The 18,530-nt window shown below is 40.3% G+C and overlaps 1 protein-coding gene across 4 annotated transcripts in view; it reads right to left on the bottom strand.

Moving 5' to 3' along the window:
• Positions 1-18,530, bottom strand: part of RACGAP1 (Rac GTPase activating protein 1) — a 46,376-nt gene that overhangs the window by 19,149 nt on the left and 8,697 nt on the right. For 3 of the 4 annotated variants that reach the window (XM_037030874.1, XM_037030872.1, XM_037030873.1), the window contains exon 2: positions 11,923-12,011. In XM_037030874.1, coding sequence (XP_036886769.1) covers positions 11,923-12,007 — 85 coding nt within the window. In that variant the 5' untranslated portion in view covers positions 12,008-12,011. The remainder of the gene's footprint in view (positions 1-11,922; positions 12,012-18,530) is intronic. The other variant, XM_037030875.1, reaches the window with a different exon arrangement.

Raw genomic sequence — 18,530 nt, 5'->3', positions numbered from 1 at the left:
TACCACTGTCAGCAGCCCAAGGTAAGGCACAGCTGTGGAAGCTTCCCTCTGAGAGAAGTGAAGCCTGGACTACAGACTGGGCTCCCAAACAGAGCTCAGTGCCAGGGTCAGCCACCCATGTAGCATCCAGTGGTAAAAGGCCAGAGGGCTTTTGTCTGCCAGGGACAGAGGCTGCTGGAGACAGAGCTCCCCCCTCAACCCCGTTTTTCCCCCAAGGGGCCAAAGCACAGGTTCCTCATTCACAGCTATTCATCTCAGGCTTGGGCAAAGGGAGGGTGGCACAGACTGGAGTAACCTTAGGAGAGTCTGGAGAAGGCGGCTTTGGGGAGAGATGTGGGGGAATGGCTACTGGGTTCCCTGTGCTAAAACATACTTCAATACCACAACAGACATTTTTCTTGAAAAGAGCAAGCCTGTCCCAGGGAAAACACAATTACACCACTCTGTAGGAAAACACTTGCCTTACTCTGGAATCATGCTCACCACCTCCCCTCCCCTGCATCTTTTCTCCCTCTTACTTTGCCCCACCTTACATCTTAACCCCTGCTGAGGAGACAGCAACATGGATGGACTCAGGCAATGTCAAAGACTGGCTTTAAGATGCAGCCGTTCCATACACTTTCCCAGGAATCAGACTGGTGCTTTCCTCCCATAGGAAGAGCCACAGAAACACCCTCCTGGTTTCCGGCAGACATGAACTCTGGGCTCTGGAGGCCCCAATTCACTTTCCTGCTAGGAGCTCTACCTGCCAAGTTCAGGGAAATGATCCAGGACAGACTCAAACGTGTGGTGCAGGATAAGGGAACACACCCAGCACCTTCCCTGAAGTCTGAGTGGCACCTCCTACATAAGATCCAGGGGTCCCATTTTCCTGATTCCACCAGAAGCCATCTCAGAGAGAGTGGGGTCCGTGGTTAGACTTTGACAGCAGGCAGAGTAAGGTGGAGGCAGAGCCTGAAGTGCCTTTGCTGACCCACCTCTGGGCCCTATGCTGATAAAAGCCAGACTTACAGGGCAGTGACACCCATCCTGGGCCCAGTCAAGCCTGGAGGAGACAACTACAAACTTGGATCACTTGTAGCTTTGAACTGGCTGCCAGGGCTTGACATAGACAGCATCTGACATTGGCCCACAGCAGCTTCAGACATCAGAGCTGTATACAAAGGGAGAACCCAGGAGGCAAAATTCTTTGTTCTTTCATGTTATTTTTTCTTTTGCATAGACTTTTTATTGTTTTTTCTTTTTTTCAACTTTTCTTTCATAGTTTCTGTTTTACTCTTCCCTTTCTTACCCCATTTTTTCTTCTTTCCTTTCTTATTTTTTTATTCTTTCCCTTTCTTTGCTCTTTTTTTGGTGATTTCCTCTTTGTATTCCTTACTCTTGCTGTTTGTCTTCCTCACCTCCTCTCATAATCATTCTTCTTTCCCTTACTACTTACTTAGTATTTCTCTTTCTACTTTTGTCATTCTTTGCTCTTTGTCATGGACTTTGCCATTGTTGTTTAGGATCTGGGGTTTTTTTGGTTTTGGGGGTTTGTTTGTTTGTTTTGGCTGTTTTTTGTGTTGTTTTGTTTCATTCAGGCAGCACCTGTACAACAACACACAAGGCGAGGTGGGAGTTGAAACATGCAGTTAGTCAGCTGGAGGGAAAATCCCACCAACAAAGAGGTCAACAACAATCAGAACCCAAGTACATCAGGAGAGCCCACATAACCCACAAAAGGGACATTACTAGAGCATCAGCTCAGGAGGTCAAGGAGACTGCACCACGAAGTCCCACATGACTCTTACCCCATAAGGCCACCCCATGAAGGCAGGGAATCAAAGCAGTCTATTAAATACATAGAAACAAACAGACTAAGCTAAAATGGGGAGATAAAGAAACAACCCCCAGATGTAAGAAAAGGAGGAATCATGTGGTGAATGCTGAGGGGAGATGGGTAAAAGGGGTCTAAATGGTAATAGGAGAAAACTACAATAAAGATTAAATTAAAAAATAGAAAAACAGAAAACGAAAAATCCTGCCCTGGCTGGCGTGGCTCACTGGATTGAGTTCCAGCCTGGGAAACAAAGGGTCATTGGTTCAATTCCTAGTCAGAGCACATGCCTGGGTTGCGGGCCAGGTCTCCAGTAGGGGGTGCCTGAAAGGCAACCATGCACTGATGTTTCTCTTCCTCTCTTTCTCCCTCCCTGCCCCTCTCTCTAAAAATAAATAATCTTAAAAAAGAAAATAAGGAATCCTCAGAAAAAGAATTAAATAAAATTGAGGCAATCAATTTATCAAACAGAGTTCAAAGTAATGGTTACAAGGGTGCTAAAGGACCTTAGCAAGAATTATAAGGAACTTAGTGGGAACTACATCAGCATGAAAAAGGACACAGAAACTCTGAATAAGAACCAATTGGAAGCCCTGGCTGGTGTAGCTCAGTGGATTGAGCACGGGCCTGCGAACCAGAGGATCGTGGTTCGATTCCCAGTCAGGGCACATGCCTGGGTTGCAGGCGGGTTCCCTGCAGGCCAACTCCCAGCAGGAGACGCACAAAAGGCAACCATACATTGATGTTTCTCTCCCTCTCTCCTTCCCCTCTAAAGATAAATAAAATCTTTAAAAAAAAAAAAAAGAACCAATTGGAAATCAAGAATACAATATCTGAACTGAAGACTACCCTAAAAGGAATTAAAAGTAGGCTAGAGGAAGCAGAGTTGAATCAGCAATTTGGAAGACAAGGTACAAAAAAACACCCAATCAGAGCAACTAAAAGAAAAAAAGACTTAAAAAGAATGAGGATGATTTAAGGGAAGTTTGAGACAATGTGAAATAAAACTATATCCACATCACAGGGCTACTAGAAAGAGAAGAAAGTGAGTGAGCAATAGAAAACCTGTTTGAATAAATGATGACAGAAAACTTCCCTAATCTGGTGAAGGAAGATAAGTCACACAAGTTCAGGAAGCACAGAGTCCCAATTAAGACGAACCCAAAGAGACCCATACCAAGACACATCATAATTAAAATGGCAAAGTTTAAAGACAAAGAATCTCAAAGAAACAGCCAGTTACCTACAAGGAAGTTCCAATAACACTGTCAGCTGATTTCTCAACGGGAGCACTTCAGGCCAGAAGGGACTGGCCGGAAGTGTTCAAAGTAATGAAAAGCAAGGATCTGCAACCAAGGCTACTCTCATTTAAGGCTATTATTCAAAATTGAAGTCAAAATAAAAAGGTTCCTAGACAGAAAACTGTTAAAGGAGTACATTAACACCAAACCAGCATTGCATGAGATGTTAAAGGGACTGTTTTAAGAAGAAGAAATAGAAAGGGGAACATAGCTATAAAGGAATAAAATGGTAATGAATGAGTACCTATCAACAATAACCTTAAATGTAAATGGAGTAAATGCTCCAGAGGGTAGCAGAATGGATAAGAAGACATGGCCCATATAGATGCTGTATACAAGAGACCCCATCTCAGAACAAAAGATTTACACAGGCTGACTGTGAAAGATTGGAAAAAAAATATTCCATGCAATGAAGATGAAAACAAAGCTGGAGTAGCAATACTTACATCTGGCAAAATAAGCTTCAAAACATAGGCCATAACAAGAGACACTACACAATACCAAAGGGATCACTCCAAGAGGATATAACCCTTGCAAAGATATATACACCCAATATGGGAGCACCTAAATATATAAAGGTAAGAAAACCTTTTGGTGGACTTAAGGGAAGATATTGACAGCAATACAATCACTGTAGGGTATTATAACACCCCACTGTCATCAATGGGTAGATCTTCCAGAAAAAAGTCAACAAGAAAACAGCAACCTTAAACAACACACTAGATCAAATGGATTTAATTGATATTTACAGAACATTTCATCTCAAAGCAGCAGAATACACATTCTTTTCATGTACACATGGATCATTCTCAAAGATAGACCACATGGTAAGACACAAAATAAGCCTTAACAAATTCAAGAAAACTGAAATCAAATCAAGCATTTTCTCAGATTATAACGGCATGTAACTAGAAATCAACCTCAATTAAAAAAAAAAACAAACTCCGCCCTGGCTGGTGTAGTTCAATGGATTGAGCATGGGCCTGCGAACCACACGATTGCAGTTTGATTCCCAGTCAGGGCACATGCCTGGGTTGCAGGCCAGTTCCCAGCAGGGGACTCATGGGAGGCAACCACACATTGATATTTCTCTCCTTCTCTCCTTCCCTTCCCCTCTAAAGATAAATAAATAATTAAAAAAAAATAAAAAAAATAATCCACTGTACTTACTACATTTGTTAAAACAACAACAACAACAAAAAAAACCTCCAAAAGATTAAAACACATAGAGGGTAAGTAGCATGTTATTAAATAATGAATAGGTCATCAATGAAGTCAAGGAAGAAATCAAAAAGTACTTGGAAATAAATGAAAATGAACGCACAACAACCCAAAATCTATGGGACACGGCAAAAGCATTCCTGAAAGTTCTTAGCATTACAGGCCTACTTCAAGAAGGCAGAAAAAAAAAAAGGCAGAAAAATCTCAAATAAACAATCTAACCCTACACCCAGAAGAACCAGAAAAACAACAAAGTCCAGAGTGAGTAGAAGGAAGAAAATAATCAAGATCAGAGTGGAAATAAGTGACATAGGCCCTGGCTGTGGCTCTGTGGACTGAGTGTTGGACTGCGAAGCAAAAGGTGGCCAGTTTGATTCCCAGTCAGGGCACACGCCTGGGTTGCAGGCCAGGTCCCCAGGAGGGGGCACACAAGTGGCAACCACACATAGATGTTTCTCTCTCTCTTCCTCCCTCCCTGTCTCTCTAAAAAAAACAATTCAAAATATCAATGAACCCAGAAGCTATTTTTTTTAAAATATAAACAAAAATAATAAACCCTTTGCCCTGGCTGGAATGGCTCTGTGGATTGAGTGCCATCCTGAGAACTGAAAGGTTGCTGGTTCAGTCCCAGTCAGGGCACATGCCTGGGTTGGGGGCCAGGTCCCCAGTTGGGTGTGTGTGAGAGGCAGCCTATCAAGAGGTATCTCTCGCACATTGATATTTTTCTTCCTCCTTCCCCTCTCTCTAAAAATAAATAAAATAATAAATAAAATCTTCAAAATGAGAACCTTTAACAGGACTCATCAAGAAAAATAGAGAAGACCCAAATTAATAAAATCTGAAATGAAAAAGGAGAAGTAACAACTGATACTACAGAAATATGAAGAATTAAAGAAAATACTATGAATAACTAACTACATGCCAAGAAATTGGATAACCTGGGAGGAATGGATAAATTTCTAGAAACACACAATCTCCAAAACTGAATCAGGTATAAGCAGAAAACCTGAATAGACTGATAACAACTATTGAAATTGAAGCAGCAATCAAAAAACCCAGACTTCCAGCCAAGATGGAGGCGTAGGTAGACACACTGTGCCTCCTCAAACAACCAAAATAAGGACAATAATTCAGAAACAAAGTATCAACCAAAACGGAAAGTAAATTGAACTGTATGGAAGTCTGACAACCAAGTAGTTAAAATACACACATTCACCCAGACAGGTAGACAGGGCAGAGTCGGGAGGCCCAGCCGAGAGGGGTCTCGGTAGAGGAAGCGGTGACACTGGGCACGCATGGCACCCTATGCACCCAGGCGGCGGCTGGCAGACCCCTAGCAGCAGTCCCACATTCATGTCAAATAACTGCAGAGCAAGACAGATTGCGCAACCCAGGGTCCTAGCGCCAGGAGATAAAGCCTCAAAACACTGATTGAAAACACTTGTGGGGGTTGAGGTGCAGGGAGAGATTCCCACCCTCACAGGAAAATTTGTTGGAGAAGCCCACAGGGTGCTAGAATGCACACAAGCCCACCCACATGGGAATCAGCACCAGAAAGGCCCAGTTTGCTTGGGGGAAGCAGTGGAAGGGACTGAGGTGCAACATAGAGTGGAGTAAAGCACCATTTTCCCCCCAGACCCCACCCCCACATACAGCGCCACAGCCCAGCCACTTGGGTTGCCCCGCCCTGGTTCCGCCCCTCATACGTAATAGGTGGGAACAGACTAAAACATTATGGCTCAAAGCCCCAAAGCCAATACTTCTAAGTGACAAAGAGACAACCAAACTATCGGGTGCACAGTTCAAAATACTGGTGATCAGGATGCTCACAGAACTGGTTGAATTTGGTCACAAACTAGATGAACAAATGAAGGCTAAAAACTAAGTGAAATGAAGGGAAATGTACAGGGAACCAATAGTGATGGGAAGGAAACTGGGACTCAAATCAATGGAGTGGACCAGAAGGAAGAAAGAAACAACCAAACAGAAAAGAATGTAGAAACAAGAATTCAAAAAAATGAGGAGAGGCTTAGGAACCTCTAGGACATCTTTAAATGTTCCAACATCCCAATTATAGGGGTACCAGAAGGGGAAGGGGAAGAGGGAGAGCAACAAGCAGAAAACTTATTTGAACAAATAATAAAGGAGAACTTCCCCAATCTGGCAAAGGAAATAGACTTCCAGGAAGTCCAGGAAGCTCAGAGAGTCCCAAAGAAGTTAGACCCAAAGAGGAATACACCAAGGCACAGCATAATTACATTAGCCAAGATTAAAATGAAGGAGAGAATCCTAGAAACAGCAAGAGATAAGGAGACAGTTACCTACAAAGGAGTGCCCATCAGACTGTCAGCTGATTTCTCAAAAGAGACCTTACAGGCAAGAAGGGGCTGGAAAGAAGTATTCCAAGTCATGAAAGACAAGGACCTACATCCAAGATTGCTCTATCCAGCAAAGCTTTCATTTAGAATGGAAGGACAGATACAGTGCTTCTCAGATAAGGTCAAGTTGAAGGAGTTCATCATCACCAAGGCCTTATTTTATGAAATGTTAAAGGGACTTATCTAAGAAAAAGAAAATAAAAAACATGTATACTAAAATGACAGCAAACTCACAATTATTAACAACCACACCTAAAATAAAAACAAACTAAGGAAATAACTAGAACAGGAGCAGAACCACAGAAATGGAGATCATATGGAGGATTATCAACAGGGGAGTGGGAGGAGGAGACAGGGGGGGAAAGGTACAGAGAATAAGTAGCATAGATGGCAGGCAGAAAATAGACAAGGGGAGGGCAAGAATAGTAGGGGAAATGTAAAAGCTAAAGAACTTAAGACACATGGACATGAACTAAAGAGGGGGAATGTGGAAGGGAGAGGGTGTGCAGGGTGGAGGGGAATGAAGGGGGAAAATGGGACAACTGTAATAGCATAATCAATAAAATATATTAAAAAACAAAACAAAAAACGAGCAAACAAGTCCTGAACCAGACAGCTTCATAGGTGGATTTAACCAATCATTCAGAGAACACCTATCCTTCTCAAACTATTCCAAAAAATTCAAGAAGAGGGAAGACTTCCAAGCTCTTTTTACAAGGCCAGTATTGCCCTAACTCCAAATCCAGGTAAAACACAACAAAGAAACAAAACTATAGGCCAATATCCCTGATGAACATAGAGGCTAAAATCCTCATCAAAATATTAGCAAAGCAGCTCCAGCAATACATTAAAAAGATCATACACCATGATCAAGTGGGATTTATCCAGGGATCCAAGGTTGGTACAATATTTATAAATCAATAAAATATGATACAACACATGAACAAAATGAAAGGTAAAAATCACATGCTCATATCCATAGATGTAGAAAAAGCATCTGATAAAATCCAGCACCCATTTATGATAAAAACTCTCAGCAAAGTAGGAATAGATGCGACATACCTCATCATAATAAAGGCCATATACGAAAAACCTACAGCCAACATCATACTCAATGGGCAAAAAACTAAAAGTGTTTCCCTTAAGATTAGGAACAAGACAGGGCTGTCTGCTTTCACCACTATTATTCGACATAGTACTGGAAGTCCTAGCCAAAGTAAACAGACAAGAAGACATAGCAGGCATCCAGATTGGAAAGGGGAAAGTAAAACTGTCATTATTCGGAGATGAAATGGTATTGTACACAGAAAACCCTATGGGCTCCACCAAAAAACTGCTAGACCTAATAAATGAATACAACAAAGTATCAGGATACAAAATCAATACTCAGAAATCAATGGCATTTTTATACACCAATAGTGAACTGTCAGAAAGAGAAGCTAAGAAAACAATCACATTCTCTACTGCAACAAAAAAAATAAGATACCTAGGAATAAATTCAACCAAAGAGGTAAAAGACTTGTACTCAGAAAACTATAGGACACTGAAGAAAGAAACTGAGAAAGATACAAGGGGAAACATATACCATGTTCATGGATTGGAAGAATTATCATCATTAAAATGTCCATACTACCTAAAGAAATCTAGAGATCCAACGCAATTCCTATTAAAATACCAATAGCATATTTCACAGACCTAGTACATATATCCCAAAATTTCATATGGGACCAAAAAAAGACCCCAAATAGCCTCAGCAATCCTGAGAAAGAAGAACAAAGTTGGAGGGATAACAATACCTGATATCAAACTATAAGGCCACTGTAACCAAAAAGTCTGGTAATGGCATGAGAACATATAGATCAATGGAACAGCATAGAGAGCCCAGAAATAAACCCACGCCTTTATGTTCAATTAATATTTGATAAAGGAGGCAAGAATACAATGGAGTAAAGACAGTCTCTTCAATAAATGGTGTTAGGAGAACTGGACTAGTACTTGCAAACAAATGAAACTAGACTACAAACTACACCATACACCAGAATAAACTCAAAATGGATAAAAGACTTAAATGTAAGTCACAATACCATAAAAATCCTAGAGGAAAACACAGACAGTAAAATTTCAGATATCCCACATAGCAGTATTTTTGCCAATATATCTCCTAGGGCATGGGAAACAAAGGCAAAAATAAATAAATGGGATTGCATCAAATTAAAAAGCATCTGTACAATGAAAAATACCATCATCAAAATGAAAAAGAAACCCACTGTAGGGGAGAACATATTTGCCTCTGATACATCAGACAAGGGCTTCACCTCCAAAATATATAAAGAACTCACAACACTCAACACCAGGAAGACAATCCAATTAAAACATGGGCAAAGGACCTGAATAGATACTTCTCCAAGGAGGAAATACAGATGGCCCAGAGACATATGAAAAAATGCTCAACATCACTAGCCATCAGAGAGATGCAAATTAAAACCACAGTGAGCCCTGACTAGTGTGGCTCAGTGAGTTGGGCACTGTCCTGTGAACCCAAAGGTCACTGGTTCAATTCCTGGTCAGGGCATATGCCTGGGTTGCAACCCAGGTGCCCATTTGGGGTGTATGAGAGGCAACCAATTGATGTTTCTCTCTTCTTTTTCCCTCCTTTCCCCTCTCTAAAAAAATAAACTCTTAAAAATATATAAATTAATTTTAAAAAAACACAATGAGATATCACCTCACACCTGTCAAAATGGTAGGAATGCAGACTGGTGTAACCACTCTAGAAAACAGTATGGCCTTTCCTCAAAAAATTAAAAATGAAACTGCTTTTTGACCTAGTGATTCCACTTCTGGGAATATATCCTAAGAATCCTCAAACACTGATTCAAAAGAATATATGCACTCCTATGTTCATAGCAGCATTATGTATAATAGCTAAGTGCTGGAAACAGCCCAAGTGCCCATCAGCAGATGAGTGGGTAAAAAGCTGCTTTGGTACATTTACACGGTGGAATTCTAAACAGCAGTTTAAAAAAAAAAAAAAGAAGGAATTCTTACTTATGCAACTTTATGGACAGAACTGGAGACTATTATGCTAAGTGAAATAAGCTAGTCAATGAAAGACAAATACCATATGATCTCACTTATAGGTGGAATCTAAAGAACAAAATAAACTAATGGCCAAAATAGAATCAGAGGCACAGAAATTTGGACTAGACTAACTAACAGCTATAAGGGGAGAGAGGAGGAGGTGGGGACTAGTTGAAAGAAGGGAAAGGGATTAGTCAAAGTACATGTACACATGACCCACAGACATGGACAATGGTGCGGGGATTGACTGTAGGAATGGGGGGTGGGCTAGGCAGATGGGGGGCAAAGCACAGAAAAATGATAACAACTATGATAGCATAGACAAAATATTTAAAAGAGAAAAAAAAGCCAACATTCCAAGTTAGGGATTTAAGAGAGAGACAAAACATACCTATTTTATAACAGAAATCAATGGGAAGATATAAATTTACTTATGAGTATCTATAAAAATAAATATCTTATATGTTTTTGCATAATTACTTCCAAAGTACTTTCACAACTAGTTATCTCACGTTATCCTCACAGCACTCCCACAAAGAAGACAAAAACATTTAAATGCCTATTTCACAGATAAACACACCCAGAAACAACCATCAAAAGTCAGCACTAGCTATTGAGACTTCAGACCTCAGATTCCCCTTTCCTCTATCTGCCCCCACACCCTATCACCTGCTGCCTCCTAGGGATATTCTCACAGTCTCTTCCACCCATTCCCCTTTATTTTCACCTTCACAACCACTATCCCAGGTAGGTAAGACTCCTATTATGTCTTTCCTGAGCCAGCCATGTCCTAATCAGTTGTCTCCTGCCTCCACCTCTGATACAGCCTCCACCTCTGCTGGAGGAAGCTTCCAAAAGCACAGCTCTGATGATGTCACTCCCCCTTTTATCCTATTCCCCTCAAACCCCACACCATCTTGCTTTCACTCAGGCTGTTCCCAACTCTAAATGATCTCTTTCATCTCTGTATGGTGGGACCCTACCCTACATCTAAGACTCAACTGAAACCCTACGTTTCTCCATGAAGCTATTCAGTCATCCCTTTCCCTCAACTCAGCATGTGCTAGAGGCTGTGATAGATTCTCATTAAATATTTGCTAAATGAACTTGAATTTTAAGATCTCTTATTCAGTACTCTTCCCCACAAGACTCCAAAGTAATCCATCTTCTAGGATGATGTGATCTCAAAGAGAAGCCTAATTAGTATGCCATCAAGGTTACTGAGCTGGTACCGGATGACAGGGTCATGCAACAGCTATTAGAGAGAGAAAATAGAATATTGTTTTGAAAGGCCTGTAAGTGGATAAGAGCTATTAAAAACATCAATCAAATTAAAGGAAATACTGAATGGCATAAGCAAGATGCCATACTAAATACTGTAGGGATTTTTTTTTAAGTTCAAGACAATTTGTACATTACTTTTATATAAATGAGGCTGACTTAAGAGCAACACTTGCTAAATCAGGTATTAATAAAAATCTGATGTAGGAGAGGATGGTAAGACCAAACAGAAACTGGTACAGAGTAATTCCTGTAGATCACCTAAGTCCTGCTGCTGGCCCCACCCACTTTCCTTTCTCACTTATCTTCTTCACAGGTGACTGTTTTAGCGCCACCTTCTTTTTTTCCCTCGGTCTCCAATCCATCTCAGTCCTTTATTACTAAGCATCAAATATATTAAGTGGGTAAAAGCAGATGAATAGTCCCTCCTTCAGAAAGAAGTTGTAACGTTTTTCTCCTCTTCAAATGAAAATGTTCTACAGAACACAGGGAAAGGCCAGGATAAAAACTGTAGACAACTACTCTCTAAAGAAAAAAAGTGACATCCTTAAAAATTCAGCAGATTCTGCCCAGTTCATGGTACAAAAATGCAATTGGCAACTGTTAGTGGAAATGAGAATCAATAAAAAGACAATAAAAAGTCTGAACAAAATCCATTTAAGAACTACACAAAAAAGTAACCACTTAAAATGAGTGTCTATTAAGCTTTGACCATGATTAAGTGACCAACACTTTCTTTTTAGGTAACCCAAATCAAAAACGAATTTCAAGCTGGAACACACTTCAGCTTTGTTTTCTAAAGTCTGTTTTCTCTCTTCACACAGGGAAGCTCAGAATGACTTACGGAGCTCATTTCCTTCACTGAGAATCTCTACCCGGCGTACAAGCTGCTCAAACAGATTCCGCAAATTCAGCATCGTGGTATCCATCTTCCTGCCAAGAAATCAAATATACGTTAGGGGTCATGGCTTCTCCCCAGACAAAAGCTTCAGTAGCAATCCAATACAGTCATCAGTGACTAACATCTGGATTCTTCCATTTGTACCCTACCATCATAAGAATGACAAGCCAACAACTGATGTTTTGTGTAATCCTTATTACAAAAACAAAGTTGGAAAGTTTAACGCTTATTTGAAAATCAGAAAAACATTTCAGACCTCCAAATATAATGAATACCCCCTTCCTACCTACTGCTACCCACCCCCCTCTGCAATCACTATGGAGCTGAGAGGGAAGCAGTTAGGGGCAAGCACGTTAGTTGATTACTAGGTGACCAAATACAAAACGTGGTTTTCAGTCAAGCCTGTTGATTAATAACACTTCTGCCACTTTAATCCTGATGGACTTTGATGACCTTAAGGTTTATTTTTAATTTCTTTTTAGCTAGTACCCCTGTTGCATCTGCCTTTTAAAATGCAGGACATGGTCAGCACATTTCCTACCAACAGCACAGATGACATCACACAAGTGATTAAGTGGGGAAATCGCCAGCTCAGCAGCACAAGAATTATTTCTGTAATGCAGGGCTCTCTGCTGGACTGTGTGCAGGGACTATGTCTAATAAATTTACACTAAGTATAGGCAAAGGCTTATGTTGTACCACATTCTGGCATCAAGAAGACAATACACCACCTTCACAGTTAGAAGGGCAAAGGAAAAATCATTTGCTAGTATGTTCTATATAGTGAATTTCAGGCTTCATATTTCCCCCCAAAGACCTGCTGATGTTACATTAAAAATGGTGTCCTTACTAGCAGTTCTGCTCTGAATAGACTACCTGGGAACACTCTGAGAAAACAAGATCTTCATTTAACAGTCAAGAAAGAAAGATAACAACTGGCTATTATGAAAACTATCAAGGAAATAAAATAAAAAATCAAATTTCATTTAAAAACTGAATGTCCTCAGAAATACCATTAAAAGATTCTTCTGTTTTGCCTAATCACCCTTTCAACATTTTAGTCCAGGTCCTTATTTTATGCTCTAAATAAAATCTGAAGAAATCTTTTATGAAGGTTTAGTGATTTTACACTGTTTATAAAATTGCACCATATGCTATGAGGGCAGGAGAGGGGAAAAATCCACAAAGGAAAGAATATAGAAACATAAGGATATTTTTCTATTAAATGCTACAGAATTATTCATTTTCACTTGTATATGATTGCTCTAATAGCAAAAAAGCTTTCAATTCCAAGCTTGGATGCAATATATACCCGAAGCAGGGCCGGAAATCAAGATGTTCTAATGGCAATGTATCTGTTCCAAGCTACATTATCATAGCAAGCTGCTAAACAACCAGACCAACAAATTTATTGCAAAGATCTTTCTCTAAACTAAGAACAAAACTAAAGTAATAGCATTAAAACTGGCAGGAAGAGAGATGGAAGTCACGGAGAAGTCCTGGATTCAACAATGTGACAAAACAGGCAAATATACTCAAATGCTACAGAATAGAAGTGGGAGCAGGCAATTCAGTAGCCTATTCAAATGATTTCCTTCGACTCCCAGTAAAAAGGAAGACACTGATCACTTTTAATATGGAGTATTGATTTCTATCATCTCAGCATCCATTTGTATATTCTGAGCTATGTAGACAGTAAGCTCAATACCTAGGAAAACTTCCATCTGTCCAAGAGTGCAAAAAAAGTCAAATTTCACAGTGTAGCTAGGATACTAAAAACTGGTTGTTTAAAAAAAATTTTCAGCCGTGGTTGGTTGGTGTGGCTCAGTGGATTGAGCACTCACCTGCAAACCAAAGGGTCGCTGGTTCGATTCCCAGTCAGGGCACATGCCTGGGTTGCAGGCCATATCCCCAGTATGGAATGTGCTAGAGGCAACCATACATTGATGTTTCACTCCCTTTCTCCCTTCCTTTCCCATCTCTCTAAAATAAACAAAATCTTTTAAAAATGTTTTATTTATTTATTTTTAGAGGGGAAAGGGAAGGAGAAAGAGTGAGAGAGAAACATCAATGTGTGGTTGCCTCTCACACGCCCCCTACTGGGGACCTAACCTGCAACCCAGGCATGTGCCCTGATTGGGAATCAAACCAGTGACCCTTTGCTTCACAGGCCCACGCTCAATCCACTGAGCTACACCAGCCAGGGCTAAACAAAATCTTTAAGTAAGTAAGTAAATAAATAAATAAATAAATAAATAAATTTTTTTCAGAAAGTTTTTGTCTTAGCCCTGGCTGCTCTGATTCAGAGTACTGAGTACCAGCCTGTGAACCAAAGGGTCGCTGGTTCGATTCCCAGTCAGGGCACAAGCATGGGTTGCAAGCCAGGTCCCCAGTAGGGGTTATGGGAGAGGCAATCACACATTGCTGTTTATCTACCTCTCTTTTTCCCTTCCTTCCCCTCTTTCTAAAAATAAATAAAATCTTTTAAAAAAAGAAAGAAAGTTTTTAGGTCTTTTTTTAAAAGATTTTGTTCATTTACCTTTAGAGGGGAAGGGAAGGAGAGAGGGAGAGAAATGTCAATGTATGGTTGCCTCTCATGCGTCCCCTGCTGGGAACTGGCCTGCAACCCAATTCCCATGTGCCCTGACTGGGAATCGAACCTTGACCCTTTGGTTCACAGGCCCATGCTCAATCCACTGAGCTACACCAGCCAGGGCAGTTTTTATGTCTTAAGTGACAATGAACAACCTGATTCTTTGCCCCTTCAAAAGAAATCCTCACATTTTCTCAAGTTCCTCCAGTCCATTATTCTTCCTTCCTATTTTTCTGTGCATACTACTCTCTAGAGTGAGGATTGGGGACAGGTACTCTCTTGAAAACACCACCTGATTCCTGAAAAGTCTAAAGACACAGAGAATGTACCTGGGGACATCTCCTCATCATAGTAACTTATCTCATAAGTTATCTCACACAACTACCTGGATCTATACTGTTTTCCTGATATGATGCCTAGTGCCTAGGAAATAGAGTTTAAGTGAACTTCCAGTGCTGTACTGTAAAACAGCAAAGAGGTAACACCAACTCTGTCAGACCATAGTAGTCTCCAGATTACAGTTTTACAAATAGTTTGATTATGGGTTTTTCTCTATTCTCTCTCAACACCAGACATTCCTGCAGTTCTATCCTCCAACCTCTCAAAGAGCATTATCAAGCCACCGCACTTTAATCATTACACCTCTACAGACAACTCACCAGTTTATCTTATCAACCCTGGCCTCTCTCCTAATGCCAGTCCTGGAGCTCTCAATTTGCTTGGGATGCCCCACATGCTGAACTTGACTTTGAGACAGTATTCTATCCTTTCCCCTCATACACACAGAGTAAAGTAAAAAAGTTACAATAAGCTAAGGCTATTATTGAAGAAAAACATTTATAAATTTAGTGTAGCCTAAGTGTTCACTGTTTATAAAATTTATAGCAGTGTATGGTAATGTCCTAGACCTTCACATTCACTCACCTACCACTCTGACTCACCCAAAGAAAACTTCCAGTCCTTCAAGCTCCATTCGTGGTAAGTGTCCTATATGGGTACACCATTTTGATCTTTTATACATATTTTTATGGTGCCTTTCCAATGTTTAGATATACAAATACTTAATACTGTGTTACAACTGCCTACAGAATTCAGTATAGTACTATGCTGCACAAGCTTGTAGCCCAAGAGCAATGGGCCACACCATATAGCCTAGGTGTGTAGTAAGTGGGCTGTACCACCTAGATTTGTATAAGTGCACTCTATGATGTTCACACAAGGCAAAATCACATAACACACATTTCCACATTTCTCAGAATACATCCCTGTCATGAAGCGACATGACTTTATTATCAATTACCCTTATTCACTAACCTACACTACCAACTCCCAATTTTGATTCCTTATCATCTTAAGTTAGTCCCTTTCTTATAAGTATAATCTTGTGAATTCTTCCTCTCGTGTGTATTATTACCACCCCCTCACCACCTGCAGGTCCTCATCACTTACTTCACCGGACCTCCCCTACTGCTGTGCTCAGCGGGCACTCAGACACACCCACCTTCCACTCTAGCTTTGCCTGTTTGCCTGTTCCTCTGTCCTGGGGAAACTCTAAATCCAAGAAGAGAAGCCTTACATTTGGCACTAGGGCACTACAAATACAAACACTCAGTATTTAAAAATAAATACTAGATAAAAGGAAGTCAGTAAACACACATACACACAACTCTATTGTCAAAAGAACTTCCATTCTACCTGAACATCAATGTGTAATATAGATTTCTTTAAAACGTCAAAAAAAAAAAAAAAAGGTGGGGGGGGGGTGGATTGGGACAGAAGCCCTAGCATAAAGTTTTAGTTCTTCTATTTACCAGTAGCACAACTTTGGGTAAGTCACTAATTTCTGAGACTCATCTAAATATAAATAGGAATAATAATATGTGTCCTATTTATCTCACAGAATAACATCAATTAATGTAGTTAAGTTTTATAATGTATAAATTGAACCTCATCATAAGATTATAGGATATTATTATAGTAAGCATGAAATACTTGTTTTTTATTTGGTCTGACAGTTGTTATTATACTATAGAATAATGATTACCAAATCACAGCTGGAACCCAGACCAAGAAGATGGGGAGAATATCAAAATTTGACCAGGTCGAGGCTCTTAAATAAGCTGGTCTAGAGTTCTGGCCAAGATGCAAGTGTAGGTAGATACACTTCGCCTCCTGGCACAACCAAACGAAGGAAACAACCAATTTAAAAACAAAAACCAGAACTGCCAGAAAATCAAACTGTATGGAAGTCCAACAACCAAGGATTAAAGAAGAAACATTCATCTGGACCGGTAGGAGGGGCAGAGATAGACAGCTAGGGCAGAGAGGACATTCGGACAAGAAACGCAGCAAGGCATCAGCTGGCAGACTGGGCAGTCCCACATTCACATGCGGATAATGGGGAGGAGCAACTGGGGAGCAAGACAGACCACATAACCCTGAGTTCCAGCATGGGGAAAATAAAGCCTCAGAACCTCTGGCTATAAAAACCTATGAAGGTGGTGGTGGTGGGAGAACTGCCAGTCTATGGAAAGCAGGGCAAGAGCTGAGCAAACAGCATCGTTCCCTCTCTGGACCACCCCCTACATACAGTGCCACAAGGCAATGAAATGGGTGGCAACGCCCTGGTTAATACTTAAGGGTTCACCCCTTACAACATAACAGGTATGCCAAGACAAAAAAATACGGCCCAAATTAAAGAATAGATCAAAACTCCAGAAAAATAACTAAGTGACCAGGAGATGGATAACCTATCAGACGCAAAGTTCAAAACACTGGTAATCAGGATGCTCACAGAAATTATTAAGTATGGATACAAAATTAAGAAAGAAGTGAAGGCTATACAAAATAAAATAAAGCAAAATATACAGGGAACCAACAGGGAAGGGAAGGACACTGAGACTCAAATCAATGATTTGGAACAAAAGGAAGAAATAAACATTCAACCAGAACAGAATGAAGAAACAAGAATTTAAAAAAATGAGGAGAGGCTTAGGAACTTCTGGGACAACTTTAAACATTCCAACATCCAAATCATAGGGGTGCCAGAAGGAGAAGAGGAAGACCAAGAAATTGAAAACTTATCTGAAAAATAATGAAAGAGAACTTCCCCAATCTGGCCCGGGAAATAGACATACAAATCCAGGAAGCTCAGAGAGTTCCAAAGAGGTTGGACCCAAAGAGGAACACACCAAGACATATCATAATTGGTAGAGATTAAAGATAAGGAGAGAATCTTAAAAGCAACAAGAGAAGAGATTACCTACAAAGGAGTTCCCATAAGACTATCAACTGATTTCTCAAAAGAAACCTTGCAGGCAAGGAGGGGCTGGAAAGAAGTATTCCAAGTCAGGAAAGGCAAGGAACTACATCCAAGATTACTCTTTCCAGCAAAGCTATCATTTAGAATGGAAGGATAAAGTGCTTCCCAGAAAAGGTCAACTTAAAGAAGTTCATCACCACCAAGCCATTATATAAAACGTTAAAGGAACTTATCTAAAAAAAAGGAGAAAATCAAAACTATGAACAGTAAAATGACAACAAACTCACAACTATCAACAACTGAACCTTAAAAAAAAAACTAAGCAACTAGAACAGGAACAGAATCATAGAATGGAGACCACATGGAGGGTTATCAGAAGGGAAGGGGGAGAATGGGGGGAAAGGTACAGGGAATAAGACATAATTGATAGGTACGAAAGAGACAGGGAGATGTTAAGAATAGTATAGAAAATGGAGAAGCTAAAGAACTTATATATATGACCCACAGACATGAACTAAGGTGGGGGTAGGGGAGATGGAAGCTGGAGGGAATGGGGGTACCCGGCAGAGGGGGATAAAGAAGAGAAAAAAGAATGGGACAACTGTAACAGCATAATCAATAAAATATACTTAAAAGAAAACAAGCTGTTCAACATGAGGCTCGTAAAAAGTTAGTTTTTCTTCTATTATAGTTTTA

Source organism: Sturnira hondurensis, unplaced genomic scaffold (assembly GCF_014824575.4).
Source record: "Sturnira hondurensis isolate 20B ecotype Veracruz unplaced genomic scaffold, ASM1482457v3 Scaffold0020903, whole genome shotgun sequence".
Lineage (NCBI taxonomy): Eukaryota > Metazoa > Chordata > Mammalia > Chiroptera > Phyllostomidae > Sturnira > Sturnira hondurensis.
The sequence above is the reverse complement of the archived record's forward strand: the minus strand, read 5'-3'. Positions and strand labels throughout refer to the sequence as shown.